The following is a 23236-nucleotide window of genomic DNA, read 5'->3' as shown; positions in this document are numbered from 1 at the left end:
TCATAGGCTATTTGGGTTTAATTCTTTTAATTGGGCTTATTTGGGTCCAGGGGCTATTTCTATGCTCAAATACCTTGTTCTTGAGTTTTTAAACCAAGTAAAGAAAAGAAAATGAGAGGGAAAGATTAGAAAGTGTAGGAAATTTGTTTTAATTACGTGTGTTATTGAGTTGAAAGGAAACTAGTTGAAAGAAAAGGATAACTATGTTCTTAAGTTGGATGGAAAGAAAAGAAAAATTACACTTTTACAATTTTGCGCCTCATCCATAATGAAGTAATGAAGAAGATGAAAATATTAGTGGGTAATATTGTAATTTGGTTTTTTATCTTTAGTAATCGGCCAATTTTTGAGAGAATAATTTATTAAGAAAAAACATCAATTTAATCTTTCCTAACTTCTCATACTCATTTCCTTTCCATCATAAAAAGTATTCACACATCTTTGGTAAAAAAAAAATAAAAAATAATAATTCCACGTCAAAAGTCAAAAGCCAGACAACAGCACTTTATCTTCAACTGTTGATCATCCACCACACGATCACTTTCTATTTTTATAAATTAACGGCCAGGATTAATTAACCCTATCATCAAAACTCTCACCGCACGGTTATCACACACTCTCTCTCTCTCTATTTCCATTTCACATATTTCACATATTATTATTATTATTATTATTATTATTTCAACCGGTCTCTACACCATGGAGTCAGAGCTGAAGGATCTGTTCGAGGCGGCAAAGAAAGCCGCCGACGCCGCCGCCGTTGACGGAGATTACTCGCCGGAGGAAGATCGCTGTATCGACGCCTTAAAAGCGCTGAAGAAGTTTCCGGTTAACTATCAACTTCTCGTTAACACTCAGGTATTATAATAATAATAATATTATTATTATTATTATGATTTGGACACCGTACGGTTAATTGTGAAGTTATGTGTTATGGATCTGGATATGTGTCATTGTGTTGTGAGTTTGGGGATGAATTGTGGTTACGTGTTGCGAAAGCTAGGGTTTGTCATTTTAAAAAATTGTTAAGGCTTAAGAGTGTTATATTGATTAGGTTTTAGTAAGAAATACTGCTAAGCTGTTATGCAGAATAATATATTGGATATCTGTCAAGGACCGATATTGAGGACCGATATTTGAGATATCAGTTATCACGTTGGTATATCATGTCAAATTCACATAAATTGCAATTTAACACTTACCATTAACAAATTAACCTTTTGCAACTTGCTAAACGCTAACAATCGTAGCAAGTAGGAACTGATTTAAGACTACAAAAAACACCGACATTGAACACTAAAAACTGATTATTAAGATTTAAAACATTGATATCGGAAATATCGGTGATATATCACTCAAATATCGCCTATAGTATCGGTACAGATATTTTGACAGATATTTTATCAAGGGACCGATGACCGATATATCACCAATATATCGGCAATATCGACTGCATAGCTAATCTGCATCATTAGATGCTGTAAGCCTGTAACTCATGTTTCAGAGTGACTTGTTTAGTGTTCTATTAATATAAATTAGGGCTGTAAATGAACCGAACCGAGCAAGGTTTTGTTCTTGTATGTTCGTTAAGATTTTATCGGACAAGCGAATGTTTCGCTAACACCTAACCAACAACAATTTTCTTTTCTGAATTATTAATACTTTACTTTGGAACTTGTATTGTTAATTGCAAACTTATGTTATGGATCTGCACATGTGTGAAAGTAGAAAATAGTAAGGCGCAGAGAAGGTTTGGATTTGTAATTTTGTGAAAGAGAAGTGAAAATATAGGAGATATAAAGAGTTAAAATGTGAGAATTGAGAATATATTAGGTTTCAGTAAGAAAACAGGTCATCTGTATTATCAGATGCCTGTCTTTGTTTAATTTTAGGCTTCAATAGTGTTGTAAAAATCGCGATTAGTCACTGGTTAATCGTTTATCGGTTTGCTACTGATTCGATTTCACCTAATCGGACCAACTAATCGGTAGTCGGTCAAAGCCTGTTTGAAAATGTATAAAATTGTGCAAAGTTTGGTATATAATAGGTCGACGTATTTGAAAAATAACACATGATACTTCTTTTGGATTTTGTATTGTTAATAGCAAACTTATGTTATGGATTTGAACATGTGTGATTGTTTTGTAAAACTGGTGATGAATTGTGATTACACGGTACGCAACCTAGGGTTTTTGATATTTGGAATCCTATTTATATGTAATAATTAACTTTTTGGAATTGTTAAAATTGCCAAATATCAAGACATGGAGAGGCTTTGGATCTGTAATTCTGTGAAATGCCAAGGCTGGTATGCAATTGCAACAAAGAGAAGTAAAACTTTAGTAGAAAGAAAGATTTAAGTTGATCAGGTTTCAGTTTTATAGTTGACGGAAGAAGACAGTAGACTATTGTTGGTATTAGTCACATAATTTGGATTTTGCTGTTTTCTTTTGCCTATGATGATCAGGGAAGTACTTATTTATACGCTGTGTTTGGTTTATTGGATGCCGTATTGACTTCCGAGTACTGAATGATACACAGCTTTGGCCTTATATTTGAAGTATGTGTTTGCTACCGTTATCACATATAAGCACATACATGTATTCTCTATATATTAAGTTTAGGGGACTCAAATTGCAAGCAGGAATCATGGCTTGTTGTCTGTTGTTGAATAAGATTGATCATATTCTGATTTATGTTCTTGAAATTCTTTTTAACAGTTTTTTGTTATTTTCCCTTTATTTGCTCGCTGGCGGTCACTTTAATATGAAACTGGATTTCTACACCGTGGTGACTAAATGGCAGACAGAAAAAGTATATTATTAATATTTAGTCTTTTTGTATGAGGTGTTCTTTTCTTTTCCTTCTATTAAATGTTTCTTCAACTATCATATGGTTCTTGTACAAATTGTAAAATGTTTCTGAAGGAATATTTAGGATTACAGTTTAGATGCATGCTTGGTTGTGGCCTTGTCTCCAAGTAAGTGCATATTATAAACTTTAACTTAGTTGATGAGCTTCATATTTAAATGATGTTGATAGAAACTGGATAATTAGATCAATTGAAATAGGAAAAAACAAAGGATAGATGTCCTGATTTGAGATAGGCAGATCTCCAAATACTAGAACACGATAATCAAAATACTCGACAAGGAAAGAGAGATGGCTATAGGCCTATTTATTCTTGTGTATTGCTGGAAGCTTCCCCTTTATTTTAGCCTTTGAAATTTTTGCTGAAATTAGACCTAGAGATAATTGCTTAAGTTAAGCTAGCAGATAATTGTGCATTTGATTGAGAGGATCAATTTGGAATCCCGTCTTTGTAGCTATTCCATTGACCCTTTCAATTAGGTTCTTATCAGATGTTGTGTTTATTCTCAAAGGGAATAAGGTTAATTGATAGATTCCGGAAAATAAAAGATGATATTGATAGATTAATCCAATTCGAGAAGGATTAGATCTCTGAAAAAAGGTATAAAACCCAGATTTTGATAAACATAAACATTGATATCCCAACAACTAGAACACAAACATATAAAATATTGTGGTAGTAAATGTTGTGGTTACATAGACCGTTCGGTGTCCTCAACCAGTTATCTCCCTTGGACCCTTCAGCTTAAGACGGGTTCGTATCATTAAAAGTGAGAAGCTTAGTTATCATGTTGCTTGATTCACTTCAACTCTTTTTTCTGCTATCCTAGTTGATGCTTGTTTTTGTTTATTTAGGTTTCAATATATGTTGCTAGTCTGCGTTATCAGATAGTGTGAGCTTATGGAAGTGAAATTTTGATAAAGTTATGTTCAAGAATGACTTGTTTCAGTGTTCTATATTCTATAATGTATTGATACAATCACTCACAAATGACATGAAAGATTAATATTTTGGTTGTTTTCCCGTCATCTGATTTAGACACTCGTGTACTTTTATTTAATCTGAAAAGTTACACAAATGCCAATAATTTCAGGTGGGGAAGCGGCTTCGTCAACTGACAAAACACCCTAGAAAGAAGATCCAGTCTTTAGCTACCGAGCTAGTTGAAATCTGGAAAAACGTAATAGTCAAAGAAACATTAAAGAATAAGAAAAATTGGAGCTCGGATCCCAAAGAATCTTCAAAATCCCAAGTGCAGAGAGTAAACTCAATCAAGGTTGAGAAAAATGTTCATAGCACCGCATCTTCATCTTCAGACAAAAAGGTTAATATTGTCAAAGTCGAAAAGCGTGAAGACATTAAAGTTGCTAATGTTGTCAAAGTCGAAAAGCGAGAAGACATTAAAGTTGCTAAAGTTGTCAAAGTCGAAAAGCGAGAAGACATTAAAGTTAGCAAACCCGCGGTAAACAGCGTGGGCCCACCAAAACTGACATCCCTTGTTTATTGTAAAGATCCCGTAAGAGACAAGATTCGTGAGCTTCTTTCAGAGGCGTTATGCAAGGTTTCTGAGGAGGTTGATGATGAATTAAAGGATGAAGCAGAGGCGTCTGACCCGTACAGAGTTGCTGTGTCGGTGGAGTCTGCAATGTTTGAAAAGTGGGGGCGATCCAACGGTGCACAAAAGTTTAAGTACAGATCAATAATGTTTAATATCAAGGATCCGAAAAACCCGGATTTTAGAAGGAAAGTGTTGCTGGGGCATGTGAAGCCTGAACGGATTCTGGAGTTGACACCTGAAGAGATGGCGAGTACCGAAAGACAAATGGAGAATGTGAAGATTAAGGAGAAGGCTTTGTTTGACTGTGAACGAGGCGGGCCTCCAAAGGCTACAACTGATCAGTTTAAGTGCGGTCGGTGTGGGAAAAGGAAGTGCACGTATTATCAGTTGCAGACGAGGAGTGCGGATGAACCCATGACGACGTTTGTAACGTGTGTGAACTGTGACAATCATTGGAAGTTCTGTTGAGTAATAAGTTGAATGAATCTCGGATTAGATGTGTTCTGAGGCAGCCTGTTTCTCAGGTGATGTAAACTTTCGAACTATTATAGTTGCATTATGATTTTTTTTTTCTGTCAAATGTAGTGAGTTATAGGTGTTGCTGCTGTGATAACTGTTTTATTTGAGACATTTAGTTATTTATATTCTCGTACCTTTTTTATTTGTGATAACTTTGTACACATTCTCATGTTTGTTATGTTAATATGCATGCTGGCTAACCATACTTTTGGGGTCTAAATGTTTTTTAATCTGGAGATACTTCTTAAGAGCATGGGGGGTCATCTCATTTTTCGCATTTTATCCTGCATGCCACATCAGTTTTTTTCATGTTTTCCCAGTTATTCTCATTTCCCAACACATCAGTTTTTTCATGTTTTCCCGGTTATTCCCATTTTCCCCAAAAACATCACGGTGTCATCCCATTTTCCCCAAGCATCACGGGGTGTCATTTCACTTTTTCCCTATTTCCCTATTACTTTTTCTTTCCAAAAGGGGTCTACTTCACACAAACACACCCGGATTGCAATCCCTGGAATTCGTGAGGGATTTAACTTGTTTTTTTTATTGTGATGTGTTATTCATACACCCTTTATATGGTGTATATAAAGATAATATGTGTGTTAAGAGGGTGTGTGAATATCCAAAAATGGTGTATGAATAACCAATGCCTTTTCATTTTATCTTGCATGGCAGATCAGTTTTTTACGTTCTTTCTCATTTTTCCTCAAACATTACGGTGTCATCCTACATTTTCCCCATTTCTTTCCAAATCACACAAATGCATCCGGGACAAACAGCCTTGCGATCCTCAAAAACCATGAGATTTAACCCGGGGGAGGGTGTTTCCGTCTGGCCCTATTTTCTCCCGGCCTCATTTCGTGTGTTAACAAATTAATATTTTTTTATAATATTTTGGTTCTTAAATAAAATTTAAATTCATTACTATGTAATTTGATCTTCTTTTCTATTTCTATCTATTTAGAACTTAGCATTCTTAAGATTTGTCATTATATCATTTAACCTTTTTATAATTATTAATTATTACGCCTTTAATATATGCACTAATGCATTGGATATTTTTCAGCTGTAATTTGTAGCTATGTAAGATCTTCATGTAAGCTTGTTTTGTTTTAGCATATGCATATTTCTTTCTTCTGTCATTACTTACTAATTTTTATTTATATTAATATTTGATTTTACATCCCTTTTTTTATGGTCTTTTATCTTTAATAAAGCTCAAAAAGTAATATACCCTTCCTTTTCTAGAAGTTTGCTTGTCCAATTATTTATCAATTCTGTTGATAGCCTCATGGCCTACATCATGATTTACATACTATTTCTATAACTTGGTTTTTATTAATATTAATAATCACCAACGATGTCTAAACACCCTTTTAACTAGAAAGATGTAGAAAGAGATAATAATCCTTCAATCAATTATTTAAAAAGTTAAAAATCAAATTACAAGAGTATAAATTTATAATAAAACAAGATATTAGTAAAACCATGATAGATAGCTAGATAATAAACTCGTATTCTTGCTGCTAAATCACAATGATAAACAAACCATGGATGCTATTGTTAACTTGCACATATATTTACCAGCATGAGATGTGGAGTTGCTAGAATATACACCAACACATACCACACATGTACACAATCATATTATTATATGCTACAACTGTCTTTGGAACATAAATATCACCAAGTCCTTCATATGTTTTAAGTACAATGATGAGGCTGTTCCTTATTTGCTTGAAACACTTGTGAGCTCTTATAAAAAATCCCAGCTCTTCTTTTATAATCCATTGCATCTCTTCCATCATCTTTCCCCATAATTGCCTCCATCTCCATTAACTCCACCTTTTCCTTCACATCATCAATATTATCTATTATATCCAATTCCATCTCATCACAATCTTCTTTCTTCATATCTTTTCGCGGTTTCAACTCCGGTCTCATTAACCCATCTCCACTACCACATTTCACACTCACCTTCTGTTGCCCAAGTTTCAACTTGAAACGGCTGAAACTCGGGCAACTAACCGCATTGTTGCCAGAGCTTGAACTTATGCAGCTCAAGCTCTGACAAGTGCGGTGACTAATACTAATCTTTTTTTGTTGAGGGATGGTTGAGATCATTTGTGTTTGGGGATGGCATAAAACATTATGAGACATTATTATTATGTATGAAATGAGATGTAGAACAAAAGGGTAATATTAATATGGTAGTTTAATTAATTTGTTATTGGCGGTTGGGTTTATATAATGGGACAGACAATATGGGTGTAGTGCCACGTGGCAAATAGTGGTTGTCTAGAGACATGTAGAATGAAGTGGTTTTTGACACGTTTTGAATAGCCATATGATTTGTCGAATCCAAATTGAAAACAACCGGCCGCCATATACATACATACTCATCTACACTAATATAAAAATAAACAAATAAATAAATAAAACGATTTTTGCAAATATATATAATTATTAATTTTATTTATAATTTGTGTTTCGACACTAGCAATTATAATTTATCTAGTATTTACATTTAAAAAAAACACATGTGAAAACTTTAAACCGTGCACACATGTCGGGTTCTGGGTGCGTTAATAGCTTATTGTTGCAGAGATTTAAACCGTATAAAAACCAAATGTGAAAACGAGTGCACACACGTCGGGTACGTTAATTGTGCATTGCTGCGGAGATATTAAACCGTATAGAAAAACAAACGTGAAAACGTTAAACTGTGCACACACGTCAGGCGTGTTAACTTGCATGTTGCCCGTGTTAAAATGTGAAATAACAAAATTTAGACGGAAAAGTATAACCGTTATGATACTTAAATGATGCTCTAGGCTCTTTAATGAAATTGTATATTAAAAAAGAAACATGTTGCTCTAGCTTGTACCTCATGCTAATTCACTTGTAACGCATATGAGGTCTAAACAAAGGAAAAAAGAAAACACCTTCAAAGGTGTAATGTATAACTTGCAAAGCCTAAGAAAGTTGTAATCGTATATATACAAATATAGGGTTTGGATCAAATACAAATAAAATTAACATGCTAATTGTGAGAAACAAGTAGAGTAATTATATATACAAATATAATAATTATGTAATTATATCGTAGAGTAATTATGTAATTACACTATGATGTAATTACATAGTTACTCTACTCGAATCTCACAATTAGCACGTTAATTTCATTTGTGTTCGTGAACTTTCGGTAATGCGTTCATTTATGTTCGTTTACGTTCGTTTGCATATGTTCGTTAGTTAAAGGTTTGTTTCATAATTTTATAATATTTTATTTGTAATAACCAACCTAACATCTAAATTTATAATTTTATTAATTATGTTAAATTTGTTTCGTTAAAGATTTGTTTTAAAAAATTTTGCTTGAACTTACAACAAATCTAACTTTTGCTCACTGACATTATAAAACCTTCGACTGGGGATATGATTATGCTTATGATGATTATTATCTCAAGTGCTTAACTTTAAATTTAATTAAGATGATTAGGTCAATGTTTTGGATTAAGTATGTTGCTCTTTTTTCTTAAATAGAACATGTTCGTTTGCGTTCGTGAACATGTTGAATGCTAAACAAACGAACATGAAGAAAGCTTTGTTTGGTTCGTCCACGGACATATTTTCCAACAATATCGCAAAATTATGTTTAATTCGAAAACTATTATAAAACCCGAGATCAAGGTTTCATATATCTTGTTGCTTACTACTTTACTAGCTTCTTAAGCATAGTTTGCAATGGAGAATCTTGACTTAAACTCGGAGTTAAACGTAACAACAACGAAAAAGTATTCGCGTCAGGAGCGAAACCTCGGTCAATCATCTCCTCGACGAAAACCTTCGCTTCTCGAAGCTCATTTTGCTTCAAAAACTCTTGAACGATAACATTGTACGTCACACCATTCGGTAAACAACCATTTGCCTCCATCTTTCTAACCAACTCTTTCGCTTTACCAAACAACCCTTGTCGACAACACACACTTATCATCACCGTATACGTCCTAACATCCGGTTCCAATCCGTTTAAACACAATTCATCAAACAAATCCATTGCCAACTCATGCTTCCCATCCTTATTACAACCATTTATCAAAATAGTATACAAACCAACATCTCTCATTGTTTCAAAACCACCCATCGAACGAAAACGATCCAACGCATCAGAACACTGACCGTTACTGCACATTCCATAAAACAATATACGATAAGTGCATACATCCTGAGTCAACCCCTTCGCTTGCATCTCACTAAAGACTTCATCAGCAGCCTTAACGTTTCCCGACTGAAACAAACCTTGTAACAAAGTATTGTAAGTAACAACATTCGGAACCAAACCCTTGTCTTGGATCTCGACAAAAACACGTCTAGCTTCATTAACTCGCTTCTTTTTGCAGTATCCGTTTATCAAGCTGCTATAAGTAATAATATTAGGCGTAAGACCTCTCGCCACCATGCGATCAACGACTTTCTTCGCTTTATTCACTTCACCACGTAAACAATATCCGTCAACCAACGCAGTGTAAGCGACTACATCCGGTTCCAGACCTCTTTCCACCATTTTTCGCAGAGTCAACTCTGCATATTCCACATATCCGTCTTTACAAAACGAATCCATCAAGATCGTAAACGTACGTACACCGGGCAAAATCCCTTTCTCCTCCATATCCACCAAAAGCTTCACAGCCTCGGTTTCTCGACCAAAGCTACACAACCCGTGAATTAACGAGTTATAAGTAACGACATCTGCAACGACACCTTTTTCACTCATATTCCCAAATATGTCTAACGCGTGATCAACCATTTTGTATTTGCATAAACTATCTATGACTGCATTGTACTGCATGACACGCGGTTTACACGGGCCCGCTTCCATGAACCCGAGAACTTCAACGGCTTTACTCGTCTGACCGACTTTACACAGCCCGTTAATAACACTCCCATACATAACCTCATTAGGCTTAAAACTTTTTTCTTTAACCAGTTTCTTAAACAACTCGACCGCTTCGAAAACTCGATCGTTTACCACAAGGCCGTGTACGAGAGTGGCGTACGTGGCTGCATCAGGCCGATGCCCGCGTTTAAAAACGGTGGCTAGTAAGGCGAAACCATAAGCTACTTGATTCAGCTGGCAATGACAGTTTATACATATGTTCATTGCATAAAGATCAGTTGGAATGTTTATTTGTTTGTAAAGTGTAAGTGCAGTGTGATAATGCTTTGTTTTTACTAGTGTAGTAATAAGTTTATTGAATTGGATGATTGAAGGTGGTGGTTGTCTGTGAAGCATTTCATCAAACACTTGGAGTGCTTCATTAAGGTTGGTGGGTTTAGGTGTTTGGTTCAGGCATTTCATCAAACACTTGGTGGGCTTCATCAGACAAACAACTTAGTTTCAGTTTCAGTTTCAGTTTCAGTTTCAGTTTCAGTTTCAGCTTCAGTTTCAAGATTATTATTTTATTATCTTTCTTGAAACCTTGGCATGTGTTCTCAGTTTTACATAGTGTTTATACTAATTAGTTGTTGGATTGTTTATTAATTTTATTATTATATAACAAATAAGAAGTTTGGTGTAGTAAAACTAAATATTGAGCAACCTGGCGGCATCGAACTGGTCTCTAAATTTTGTTTTTGTTTTTTAATTTAGTAACCGAAACAAACGTGACGGAAACATGTCGAACATCAATTTTTTTTATTTTTATTTTTTAGTTTAGGTACCATAACGAACGTGACGAAATCCGACCGAATTCATGTACACTCAACGCCTCAACACCCGGATCCACAACAGTTGAGTTTTACAAACGTTCGAGTTTTACCAACCGACGCCACCACATTGGTCAACCCTATTTTTTTATAATTTTTGTTTTATATTTGGTTTTTAATTCCGGTACAATAACGCACGCCACCGAAACCGACTGAATTCGTGTCAACTTACTGGCTCAATGTTTGAGTTTTATCACAGTCTGAGTTTCACCAACCCACCCGGCATAACGAGTCGAGTAAAATACTAGTTTTATCTATATTTTATATGATATGTTTATGTAATATATATGGTTTAGTTTGATAAGATAAAGTTTATATCAAAATATAAATACTTCAAAACACTAATTTGATTTATACAGTAACTATAAATTAAAAGATATAAAAGAAAATTCAACCTATATTTTATTTAAAATTTGCAAAACCGGTTTGGAACCGATTCAAGTAAAACCGACACTAACTGGTTACATCAGTTTCTAGTTTCCAATGCTTCTAACTGGTTCGGGTTCTAACCGGTTTAGATTAAGTTTACCAAGCTTATTATTTAATGTACAGAAAACTTATATCAATCAAAAGCTTTCGATGACCATTCGCTTTATAGGAGTATATATCTTTGTAACATCCGACCTCTTATAAATTGCTCTTATCGCGTCACGCTTAACTCTCTTTAGCACAACCAGTGTGACCTTAAAACGTTAATGATATTACAAAAATGTATGATTTACCTAAGATGTTACAATCTTCTTTCAAACAAAACACACAACTAGTTTTGATTTGGTGACAACGTTTGACTTTGAACCATAACAAAGCCGTGGCCGTCACAACGAAGATGTAACTGATAGGAATCGTATCTAGTTTCTAGTCTAAATGTCGTTTGTCTATTTTAGGAGGGGGTCAAGTGCAACTTATATTTCTATAAATAGGTATTAATAGCTAATAGGGAGATTAGGTTATGTTTATGTTGAATATGGCATTACCATGGCTCCTGTTTATGCAGTGAGATAGGGCTAGGCCCGGGACTTGTAACCTTTACGTTTTCGTTAATACAATTGTTCTCCTGTTTATGTAGATTGAATTTAGAGAAGATAGTAGGGATAAAAGAAGAACGATTGTATTAACGAAAACGTAAAGGTTACAAGTCTCGGGCCTAGCCCTATCTCACTGCATAAACAGGAGCCATGGCAATGCCATATTCAACATAAACATAACCTAATCTCCCTATTAGCTATTAATATCTATTTATAGAGATATAAGTTGCACTTGAACCCCTCCTAAAATAGACAAACGACATTTAGACTAGAAACTAGATACGATTCTATCAGTAACGGATTCAAAATGTCCTGTACTTATCACTCGGTTTCTTTCAAGAACAAAACAATGGTGGATACATGTTATGCGAAACAATTTGCTAGCTAGCGTCCTATTTAATTACACTTTAACCGGTTGGTGTCACCTTGTTTGCTCCGTCAGCCTCCTCTCGGCGGCAATACCAGCGGCTGCAGCTGGCGGCAGGTGCATTAAATCTGAATTTGATTCTTCCTTCTTGTGTTGTTCTGCTGTGGATGGAGTAACTTTGAAGAGAGACTCCAAGTCTTTGAGAGTAAACACGGGTTGATCTTGATTCTTTTTGTTTCCACTTATAAACGAACCACCAACCCGACTTTTGTTAAGTTTATATAAGCTTTCTTCAGCCGTATCTTTCACCTGTCACACAAACAATAAGCATCACAATATGCTCCATATTTGCAAACACATGCGAAGTTATTGTTGAAACAAAAAGAACAAACCTAAATCGTTTTAACTTTAATCAATGATTCACTTTTTTTAGAAAAATTTTACTACTGACAAACAAATGCAACATATACTACATATAAAAACATTATAAATAATATGTTCATATGTTTATCCTTTTTAATTTTTAAAACATTTACACATTACTTGTACATGTGTAGGTTCTATAGATAGACGGAATTTGTTCATTTTTTTTTTAATTTCAGGAGAGAGATAAAAAGATTGCATTTCAGCCATCTTCTTATATTTTAAAACTCGCTAAGATTGATAAAAACAAGGCAAGTGTGTCTATGCCTATTGTCTCACACTTTTCTACTTAAAACTGGTTTGTACTGAATGTTCCTCCACACACACACACACACACATATATATATATAGAGAGAGAGAGAGGGAGGGAGAGAGAATATAAGACATCTGATAGTTAAAAGGAAGCATACTATGAAACGGTGAACTAGTGTTTTGTTGGTCTGACCAATGCGATGAACCCTGCCAATTGCTTGTGCTTCAGCTGCAGGGTTAAGTAACGGTTCTACAAGAATAACATGTTGCGCTTCCAAAAGATTAAGCCCATAGGCCCCATGTTGAACCAAAAGCAGCAACACCTGAACCGAATTTGTTTTTGTTTGCTTACTTTTCTTATCCACGTGATCGTTTACTTCAACTTTCTCAACTTTAAATCGACTGATAGCAACATGTGATTTCCTGAAATTCACCGTTTCAACATATTTTAACTTTAATTGTAAATCCTAATATAATGTGGATATTTGAATAATATATAAAAGTGAACATTACCTCCCTCCTTTCATCCTAATGAAACTAATATCATTAGCCGTGAAAGCATGTTCAAGCACATCAAGAACATCATTCCAGCTAGAGTAAACAAGAATTTTGGCTTTTGGATTTGTTGACCCGATACACAGTATTCTCCTTGTGACTGCTACAACCTTCAAAATTACCAAATTCTCATCGAACAAATAAAATCTTAAATAAAGGTCCATCATTTTATTTAAAGAATCTAATAGGTTCATACCTTTGTGCTATATGAACCTTTGACGGTCACGAAAGCTTCTGAGCTTTCAAAACTAAAAACAGAAGCATCGGATGTTTCATCAAGTGTATCAACAACATAAGCAACATTTCAGTATTCTGTGTGTTGTCTACATGTGGGACACATCACCCATATATCATGACTCGTCCCGTTGCGATAAATCCACCTCTCCGTCATCCCAAGAAAACCTTTCATTTGCAGAAAAAGAATCAAATATAAGCATTAAGTAATGCAAGACTGATGACAAAGTAACAAGGAACTTACATTTACAGCAGGTGCTATGACCACATCGAAAGACCATCTTCTGATTGCTTAGACTTTCCTGACAAACCGGACACGGGTCGTCCTCTAATTGAACTGATTTTTCATTTTCTACCTTTTTATTAGAATTAGCATCAGAGTTTGTCATAACTTGAGCATGCGGTGATTTGCATTCACCTTCTGAATTAGAATTTTGTTTTGACTGTACCAAACCCTAGAAAACAGAACAAGAACATCAAAATTGGTATTAAGTATATGATAATATGATATTAATACCTTTAAATACCGGAGTTGCCCTTTTATACGTGATAATAAAGATAAAGCAACAAACTTTTCACTAGAATTTTCGACACTTGCGGTTTCTAACTCTTCAAGACTTAAAGCATCGATGGATTTATCATCTTCGTTTTCTCTCAACCGCAACCGTGAGGTTGCCATATTTAATTCATCATGAGCATTAAGAACCTGAGCTTGAGCAATTGCTAAGGATCTTGCTTGAGCATACTCCTTACGCATTCCCTTAAAAATACAACAATTTAAATAAATATGATACTTGAAAATCCCAATTTATGCTACACAACTATAAAACAAAGTATTAAACTAAAGGAGAGATAATGGGTCAAATACCTCTAGAAGAAATAGATGTTTTTTGGCTGCTGACATGGCTTCTTTATCTAACTGAGCCTTTGAATAACTCTTTATAATCCCAAGAATAACTTCCAGATCCGAAGGAGATTTAGAAACAACCTGTTGATACATTAATCATTGGTGTATTAACATATTAACGATGAATGTAATCCAATTTCAGGAAGTAATATGCAATATGATAATCTAGCAATACTCACCACAGCTTTATCCCCAATACCCCGTTTTCTCCCATTATCTGCATAGTGCTGATTTGATGATTGTGAGGCCTTATCGGACTGTGACAAAGTCCAATAAAACCGATTTAAAGCAGACTTCTTTTTCTGTAAATCTACAGCCTCCTCAGCAGATGTAATCACCCCTCCATCCTTTCCTTTGTTAAGTCGAAACAGTCGGGCCTCATAAGCCTGTAAATAAGCAATGAAATTATGTTACAAACATAATATGATTCCTGTTTCAGAAAATATGATTTTGATTCTAATAGAAACCTGAAATAACTCGTCTATTTCGCAGTGTACACATGTAAGGCCGTCTCCATTAACTTGACAGTTTGGACAGTATCTCACTCGTTCTACATCCTCTTGTCTTGGATTTTCCATTGTCTCGTCAAGCTCCAGAAGTCTATCCAGCAATGTCCTTCTAGAATCTTCCAGTGAATCCAAACCAGTGTGGATATAATACTTGAGAGCAGTTACGCTCCTAAAGCTGAATTAAGAAATGAAAAAAAGGGATAAATATGTACTGACTTTTAGTCTAGCTTGACTACTTGAGTGTCATTGCTTAAAAGAAAAACACATGCAAAAGATTAAGAAATAATGGCAGAAAACAGAATATAAGCGCACAAATGTATAAGATAAAAATAGCAGAAACTACTACATACCAGTCTGCAAGCTTTGATGTTCTAGAAGTGTTAAGAGTCCCCGAGACAGCGTCTCCTATCTTTCTGATAAAATCAGTTGAATCCTTGCTTTGCTCAACAATATGCAGGCATTCAGCCCACCAAGCAGTATGTTTGTTTCTTTTATCATTAAGAGCATTGCGAACCTGAAAAAAAAAGATTTATTATGTAAACTCTAAATGTATAGTTTTAATGCAGGTAATAATGGTTTACTGAGACTACCATACCAGCTCATGTGATTTCCTGAATTCCTGCTGAGCAACATACAATCTTGAATTGAACACTGACAAGAATTTCTGTTTTAAATTGTTGCATGTCATCTGCAAAGATTGAAAACTGATAGATTTGGAACCATTTGAAATATTATGTTGGTCATGAGTTTTCCAATCACACATCTTGCAGCTTTCGGGACCAGAACATTTAGTATGCTGTGGACTTTCACTGGTCAAAGGGAGTATCTCAGAAAGATTATAATGTATGTGAATGTTTAACAAAGGGTCAACTCTGAAATCTTCTGAATGTTCTTGTGCTAATTCCATAGCTTCTTTATATAACGATATAGCTTGAGAAAAATCTTGTTTTATTATAGCTATCCCTGCAAGTCCATTCAATGCAACAACTATCTTCCTTAGGGCTTCCTCACCTTCTACCTTAGTCTTACCGACAAGAACCTACAAAAAAGAGAAACATAAACAACAAAAAAATGAGCATACATACGTACTCATTTCATGTGCGTCTAGGAAAGAATTTTTTTAAAAAAGGGAAAAAACAACAGGACGTGGTAATTTTGATGTGTAAAGTACACCAAATTGTAATACTTATGCAAAAAGACTTCATAAATCATTTTATTCAAAGAACTAGATTATTATTAAAATTATGTAATTTTTTCAATCATGTTGGACACCAACTGTTAATCACAAGTTTGAGTTAATTACTCAGATGGTCCCTATGGTATGTCCATATTGCAAGTTTGGTCCTTAAGTTTGAAAACTTACATGCATGGTCCCAAATATTTCAAAAGTGTAACACGGATGGACCTTGAAATGGATGTGCGTTAGTTTTTCCAGTTAAGCGCATCTGAATTCTGAAATGACAAAAATACCCTTATTGGGGAAGCACAACTGTTAAAACAAACACACATCCATTTCAAGTACCACACGTGTTACACTTTTGAAATAGTTGGAACCATACGTCTAATTTTTCAAACCTAAGGACCAAACTTGCAATCTGGACATACCACAGGGACCATCCAAGTAATTAAATCCATATTTAAAAAAAATAAATGGACAAAAGAACGTCTCGGGTCAACCCAACCTGGCCCATTTCAACATTCAACTCATACTACAATTCTAAAAAGTAACTGTTTTAACCCAAACAAGTTTTCACTCACTATACAACCAGCCCAACCTGCCCATTTTGCACCCAAAAAAAGGAAAGAAAAAAAAACCAACCATTAGTATTTCATCCATCGTCATGGGAGTCTGCTGCAGAGATCTTAAGCCTGAACTTCCTACTTGTGGATGACAGCAAGCCTGCCTTAACTTCAAGAGGGAGTTTAGAAGCTTTGCAGCCTCCACATGGGTAAGAACAGAGTCAGATGAACCAATGCCTGTAAAATGAAGTACAGAAGATTGTTACCAATCTTTACCAAAGTATAAAAGGCGCAAAGTATCCAACTTTGTACAATTTATATTTCAGGCAACTGACTTTTTTTATTCCGAGAAAAAACGGATATTTTAATCATTTCTCTAAGGAAACAAAAGATGGTTACCTGAAACTAAAATTGGACCAAAGTTAGTTACCTTTTTATGCAATTTGCTATTATAAAATCGCATGGAATTTGCCAATAACCTGCAGTTTGTTCTTCAGAAACATTACTTTTGAAATTGTGAATAACTTCCCTAGCATAAGTCAAACAAGTCTCATGTTGCCTCTGATAAAAGTGTTCTTCAATTGCTGTAAGAGAAAGCCAAGATAGACGTTCTTCTTGTGGAGGCAGTAGCAACTCATCAGCAACATGTGCTTTTGAGGACCGCCACATTATTTTCTTGAATAAATTATGTGTAAATTCAATAGCCCCTGCATCCCCCCCTGCTAATAAAAATTTAGGTTAATAAATAAACAGGTTAAGCATATTAATTATAGCGTAACTTAGTAGTTATTACCTCATAAGGATCCTTAATAACATCAACCCACAACTTACGAGCATCATATGGACTTGCTTTGAGAAACCTTAAAAGTCCATACAAGTCATCTACCTCTCTTTGTATTGGGGTGCCTGTAATACACCAACGATACGTAGCATGTAACCGCATGGCCATTTCTGTTGCAGTTGTTTTACCCTCCACCATTTGGGCCTCATCCAAACAAAGCCTCCACCAAAATATTCTAGTCAAAAGAGTTGGAACCACCGGGTACCTAATCAAAATAATATGTTTGCGTTTATTAAGGTATCAAATGAACAAGTAAGAAAGTAACACAACAGTTATTAGAAATTTAGAATACTTTTTTTGGTATCTCATAAGACGGCGATCCCCTTCGTGTCTATCATTATCATGAGATAAGTCTTCTTTAAGCACATCATATGTTGTTAAGACGATGTCAGCAGTAATCAGTTCACCAATTTTTGGAACGGGTTTACTAGTAAACGTAGTGGTTTTAACGCCTTCATAAACAATGACTTTCAATGAACCCGGTCTTGTATGACTGCAAAGCAAAGGAACATAATAAAACTAAGTTACATTGTTACCAAAAAAGAAAATACAAAAGCGAGTGTACCGAGTAATTTCAGCATGCCACTGAGGCAATATAGGTGCAGGGCATACTACAAGGGTTGCACCACTAGCAACAGGGGAATCGGCTGCTTGGATCAGCTCTGAGCAAAGTGGGCAAATATGAGTTTCATCACAGATGACTACCTTAGAGCCTATGTAACTTTTCCTTTTTCGTTTATCACCGTCGTCCAGGTCTGAATCCTCATCTATGTCTGAATTTGTTTTGTTACTTTGATAACCTACACAGTCAGCATGTTGCCACGCGTCACAGACATCACATTGTACCCACAAGCCTCTATATTTGGAGCTTTCACTTACAGCCCCACACACACACTCAACGCGGTCTCGTTTCATTCTTTTGATCTTAGGTTTCTGATCAACATTATCCTCCTCTATATCATCACCTTTAGAGTCCGGTTTTCTATGAGAAAATATACACGCGAGAAGTTCAACAGTTTTCCCCAAACCCATCTCATCTGTTGTTGACATAAATACAAAGCATCAACAAAACATACAAGATTAATAAATAAAAAGAAACCTTAAGCATGTTACAAGCAAGTGACATAAAGTAGAACTGACCTGCGAGAATACCACCAGCAACATAAGATGAAGAATTCTCAGGATTCATTGAAACGGTACCTCTGCAAAAAGAATATAAAAATGATGAAAACAATTTCTGTGGATAAACTTTTAGTGATATACATTAAAAATAAAGAATATGACTCAATTACCTGAATGAATTGTAATATATTTTAGAGCATGAATCTACTAAATCCACTGGTGTGCATAGAGGTGAAACAGATTGTTGACCAGGTTGACTTTCTGACAGGTGCCCCGATGCACCTTTCTCTCGTTGAACCATCCAGAAAGTTGCACGCCTTTGATATGGTCTAAGTTCAGGAAGCAAATCAGGCATGTCATCAGTTAGCATCGGGTTATCCCTGCAATTATAATAACAAATCAGAAATAAATAACTATGTGAAATAAATATATAAATCAAAGTTATCTAGTATCTACAGTATCACTCACTTTGATGGTTTTACTGCTTCATAAAAACCAGAAACATCAAACCTAGCTCGTTTGCTACTAGCAACAGATTCTTCATCTGGTTCTAGTCCAACTGCCATGTCAGCAGGCATCTTATATCCGTATCTAGCCTCAGAGGTCGTTACTTCAGGGCGTAACTAACCAATAACATTCATCAAACTTTTTTTCCATGATGATATTCTTCCATCATCAATTAGTGAATCACAAGCCTCAAAAGTACACTTCTGTAACCCTACTCTTAACTTAATAGACGACAAACTCCCAGAAAAAGTCAACCCTGTAAGAGGCCTTAAAGTCAAATACTGCATATTGACCAAGTGAACAAGCCCTGAAACACCTTCACTAGGCCCATCAAAGTTACCAGTCACTACCATATGTGCATCTACATCCAATGGTTCTCGCTTAGTGAATTCAAGATAAATATCAGTAGCAGGTATGGTGGGCCAATGACCTACTTTCTGTTTCAATCGGTTTCGGGTGATTGAATCATTCACATTCCTTAACTTAAACCTAAAGTTATACTTCTCATCATACCAGTTATTAACATGAAACTCTTCACATACATTTAAATTTATTAAAACCACTTCTGCAATGTCATAACAATCTTCCGATCCCAAATCATTCCTTTCAACTTCAATGTAAAATGGTATTTCATCACGAGTTTCTAAAGCTTCGGAGGTGCTTGGGTCGCACGAATCCTCTTTAGAAATTCTCACATCGCCTCCTGCCCTACGAGGCCGAATCTGTTTTTTTCTACCCATTACAGATCACACGTTACTTGCAAAATGGCTTCTGATTTGTGAAAATTCTGAACTTTCTAAGGAAAAAACTCAAACTCCAAGTGTGTTTTATTTGAACTTGCTATAGAAGTATTCTCTAAAAGTCCATTTATCAACTTCAAATCTGAGTTAAGCAAACTACACTAATAAGTAACAAGTTTGATATCCAAATTAGGGGGAAAAATTAAGCAATGCAGTCCTGCAAACATTTAAAATCAAATCTTAATATACAGAGTTATTGACTCAGTCCACACAATCTAACATTTGCACTAATAAAATGATGTATTGTCATATATTTCTCGATTGATTTGATCATAACTTATTAATTCCTGGTGATTGCTCCATCCAAAAATATATATCTAAATTTTGACTTATTTAATCAAAAAACAAAATACAGTACTATTTAAACGCATAACTGGTTGAGAACCTAGCTTCCTATGATTACTTGCAAAATGCATTCTTGTTGAGAAAAATCTGAACTTTTTAAGGAAGAAACTCAAACTCCAAGTGTATTTTAGTTTAACTTGCTATAAAAATATTCTCTTAAAGTCCAGTTATCAACTTCAAATCTGAGTTAAACAAACTACAATAATAAGTAACAAGTTTATTATCCTTAATTCACAATTAGGGGGAAACAATTAAGCAAGCAAATCTAGTGCAAACACTTATAAAAAATCAATTCTTCATATATTGATTCACTCAACAGTCAACACAATCACACATTTGCACTCATAAATTCATAAGATCATTAAACTATCTCTCGGACTCCAATTTCTCTATAGAATTCAACTTACTATTATCTTTTTATTTAAACCTAGCTCCTACGATTGCTCCATCCAAAAGTAAATATTTTAACCTTTAAAAAGTAAATTCAATAAACAAATCTAAGTTAAACAAACTATAGTCTACAATAATAAGTAACAAGTATATAATATTAGGGCTAAATTTACCCCTAATTCACAATTAGGGAAAAAAAATTAATCAAGCCAGTCGAAATGCAAGCATTTAAAATCAGATCTTGATATTAATAATTGAATTCACTCCACACAATCACACATAGTATCATAACTTCCAATTATTATTATTATTATTATTATTATTATTATTATTATTATTATTATTATTATTATTATTATTATTTTAAACCTAGCTTCTATGATTGATAAACAAATAAATATCTAAAACTTTTTATTTTTATTTTTTTTATTTTCAATACAGTAATAATAAATTTAAATGCATAATTGATAGTATATGAATTAGACAGATTACAACATCTTTAATGCAATAATTAAGAAACTTGAATGACAATAAGAAGATATTAACAGTAAACATATAATAATAAAAAATGGTGCAGTTTAATTAGAAGACGGAAAATAGAATGAATGATAAATGAATGCATCGTAGGCTGCTTTGTATTAGTATTAGTATACTTACTTATAATAATAATCGTACGATACGACGGCGTATTGCCGGAGAGGCGGTGATGGATATTATTACTGTGCTCTGGTTTTACTATAATAAGCCCGTCGTCGTCGTTGTTTTGGTTTGGAATGGATATTATTATTAATATTTCATAATTACTCTATTTAGAATTTTAAGTGGTAAATATCTCTTTTGATCACCACAATCACTAATTTACGTATTATGGACGTCTGCCATATTTGGGCGGGGCAATCTGTGTCATTCCGTCATGTTGACCGTTTTTTGACTGACCATAAAATGTTGAAAATGCCAATTTACCCCTGAGCCTATAATTAATTTAAAACTAATAATTCTATAATATTTCGTGTGGAGTGGGGTTCGAACCCCCTTTAACAACCAACAAAACTAACCATTTGAAGTAAGCCAACATTTGTTATAAATATACAATATGAATTATATATACCTTTTTAACATTAATGTGTGATGTTTGTTTATCATCATAATTATATATATCATCGTCATATATATCATCCAAACGAACCCGAAACCACCAAAACGAACCGAGTTTGAGCAAAATTCAAATCCGAAACCACCAAAACGAACCGATTTTTAGCAAAATTTAAACCCGAAACCACCAAAAAGAACCGTTTTGGGTTGTTACGGGTTATATTTTAGCTAAAAAACGGTTCGTTTTGGGTTGTTTCGGGTTATATTTTAGTTGAAAAACGGGCCGTTTTGGGTTGTTTCAGGTTATTTATTTGCTAAAAAAACGTTTCGTTTTGGTTGTTTCGGGTTAAAAGTTTGCTAAAAACGGTTCGTTTTGGTTGTTTCGGGTTATATTTTAGCTAAAAACTGTCCGTTTTAGGTTGTTTCGGGTTATATTTTAGCTAAAAAACGGGCCGTTTTAGGTTGTTTCGGATTATATTTTTGCTAAAAAACGGTTCGTTTTGGTTGTTTCAGGTTTAAAGTTAACCCGAAATCACCAAAACGAACCGGTTTTTGGTTGTTTCGGGTTATATTTTATCTAAAAAACGGGTCGTTTTGGTTGTTTCGGGTTATGTTTTAGCTAAAAAACGGGCCGTTTAGGTTGTTTCGGGTTGTTTTTAGCTAAACACGGGTCGTTTCGGGTTGTATTTTTAGCTAAAAACCGGTTCGTTTTGGTTGTTTCGGGTTTAAAGTTTGTTAAAAAAACGGGCCGTTTGATTGTTTCGGGTTTAAAGTTTGTTAAAAAACGGCCCGTTTCGGGTTTAAAGTTTGTTAAAAAACGTCCCGTTTGGTTGTTTCGGGTTATATTTTAGCTAAAAAACGGGCCGTTTGGGTTGTTTTGGGTTGTTTTTTAGCTAAGAAAACGGGTCGTTTTCGGTTATTTAGGCTTGTATTTTTAGCTAAAAACCGGTTCGTTTTGTTGTTTCGGGTTTAAAGTTTGTTAAAAAACGGGCCGTTTGGTTGTTTTGGGTTTAAAGTTTGTTAAAAAACGGCACGTTTCGGGTTGTTTCGGGTTTAAAGTTTGTTAAAAAACGGCTCGTTTGGTTGTTTCGGGTTATATTTTAGCTAAAAAACGGGCCGTTTGGGTTGTTTCGGGTTGTTTTTTAGCTAAAAAACGGGTCGTTTCGGGTTGTATTTTTAGCTAAAAACCGGTTCGTTTTGGTTGTTTCGGGTTTAAAGTTTGTTAAAAAACGGGCCGTTTGGTTGTTTCGGGTTTAAAGTTTGTTAAAAACGGCCCGTTTTGGGTTTAAAGTTTGTTAAAAAACGACCCGTTATTTTTTAGCTAAAAATAGAACCCGAAACAATCAAAACGGCCCGTTTTTTAACAAACTTTAAACCCGAAACAACCAAACGGGCCCGTTTTTTAACAA

At 34.7% G+C, this 23236-nt stretch overlaps 2 protein-coding genes and 1 pseudogene across 3 annotated transcripts; 1 reads left to right on the top strand and 2 right to left on the bottom strand.

Annotated features, from left to right (window-relative positions):
* Window positions 1–674: 674 nt before the first annotated feature.
* Window positions 675–5073, top strand: LOC143549682 (transcription elongation factor TFIIS-like). Its single transcript, XM_077040536.1, has 2 exons — window positions 675–858; window positions 3966–5073. Exons 1-2 carry the CDS (start codon window positions 700–702, stop codon window positions 4896–4898), a joined length of 1092 nt encoding a protein of 363 aa, XP_076896651.1. The 5' UTR covers window positions 675–699; the 3' UTR covers window positions 4899–5073.
* A 3591-nt stretch (window positions 5074–8664) lies between these two features.
* LOC143549673 (uncharacterized) lies at window positions 8665–10278 on the bottom strand. The gene has a single exon (XM_077040530.1). The coding sequence runs from the start codon at window positions 10243–10245 to the stop codon at window positions 8665–8667; it is 1581 nt and encodes a 526-aa protein (XP_076896645.1). The 5' UTR covers window positions 10246–10278.
* A 1787-nt stretch (window positions 10279–12065) lies between these two features.
* LOC143549681 (uncharacterized) lies at window positions 12066–20077 on the bottom strand (annotated as a pseudogene). Its single transcript, XR_013138173.1, has 19 exons — window positions 19162–20077; window positions 18864–19073; window positions 18712–18773; window positions 18137–18608; window positions 17864–18064; window positions 17525–17776; window positions 17210–17451; window positions 16810–16967; window positions 15586–16029; window positions 15341–15504; window positions 14949–15165; window positions 14664–14867; window positions 14443–14562; window positions 14092–14334; window positions 13819–14029; window positions 13537–13742; window positions 13299–13450; window positions 12944–13208; window positions 12066–12419 (listed from the first exon to the last, which is right to left on the bottom strand). The product of XR_013138173.1 is annotated as an uncharacterized LOC143549681 (transcript).
* Between the last annotated feature and the right edge of the window lie 3159 nt (window positions 20078–23236).

This window comes from Bidens hawaiensis, unplaced genomic scaffold (assembly GCF_021521415.1).
Source record: "Bidens hawaiensis isolate Kalapana, Puna unplaced genomic scaffold, B.hawaiensis_p1.1 tig00015748_1, whole genome shotgun sequence".
Classification (NCBI taxonomy): domain Eukaryota; kingdom Viridiplantae; phylum Streptophyta; class Magnoliopsida; order Asterales; family Asteraceae; genus Bidens; species Bidens hawaiensis.
Note: the sequence above shows the minus strand (reverse complement) of the source record. Positions and strands in the feature narration are given on the sequence as shown.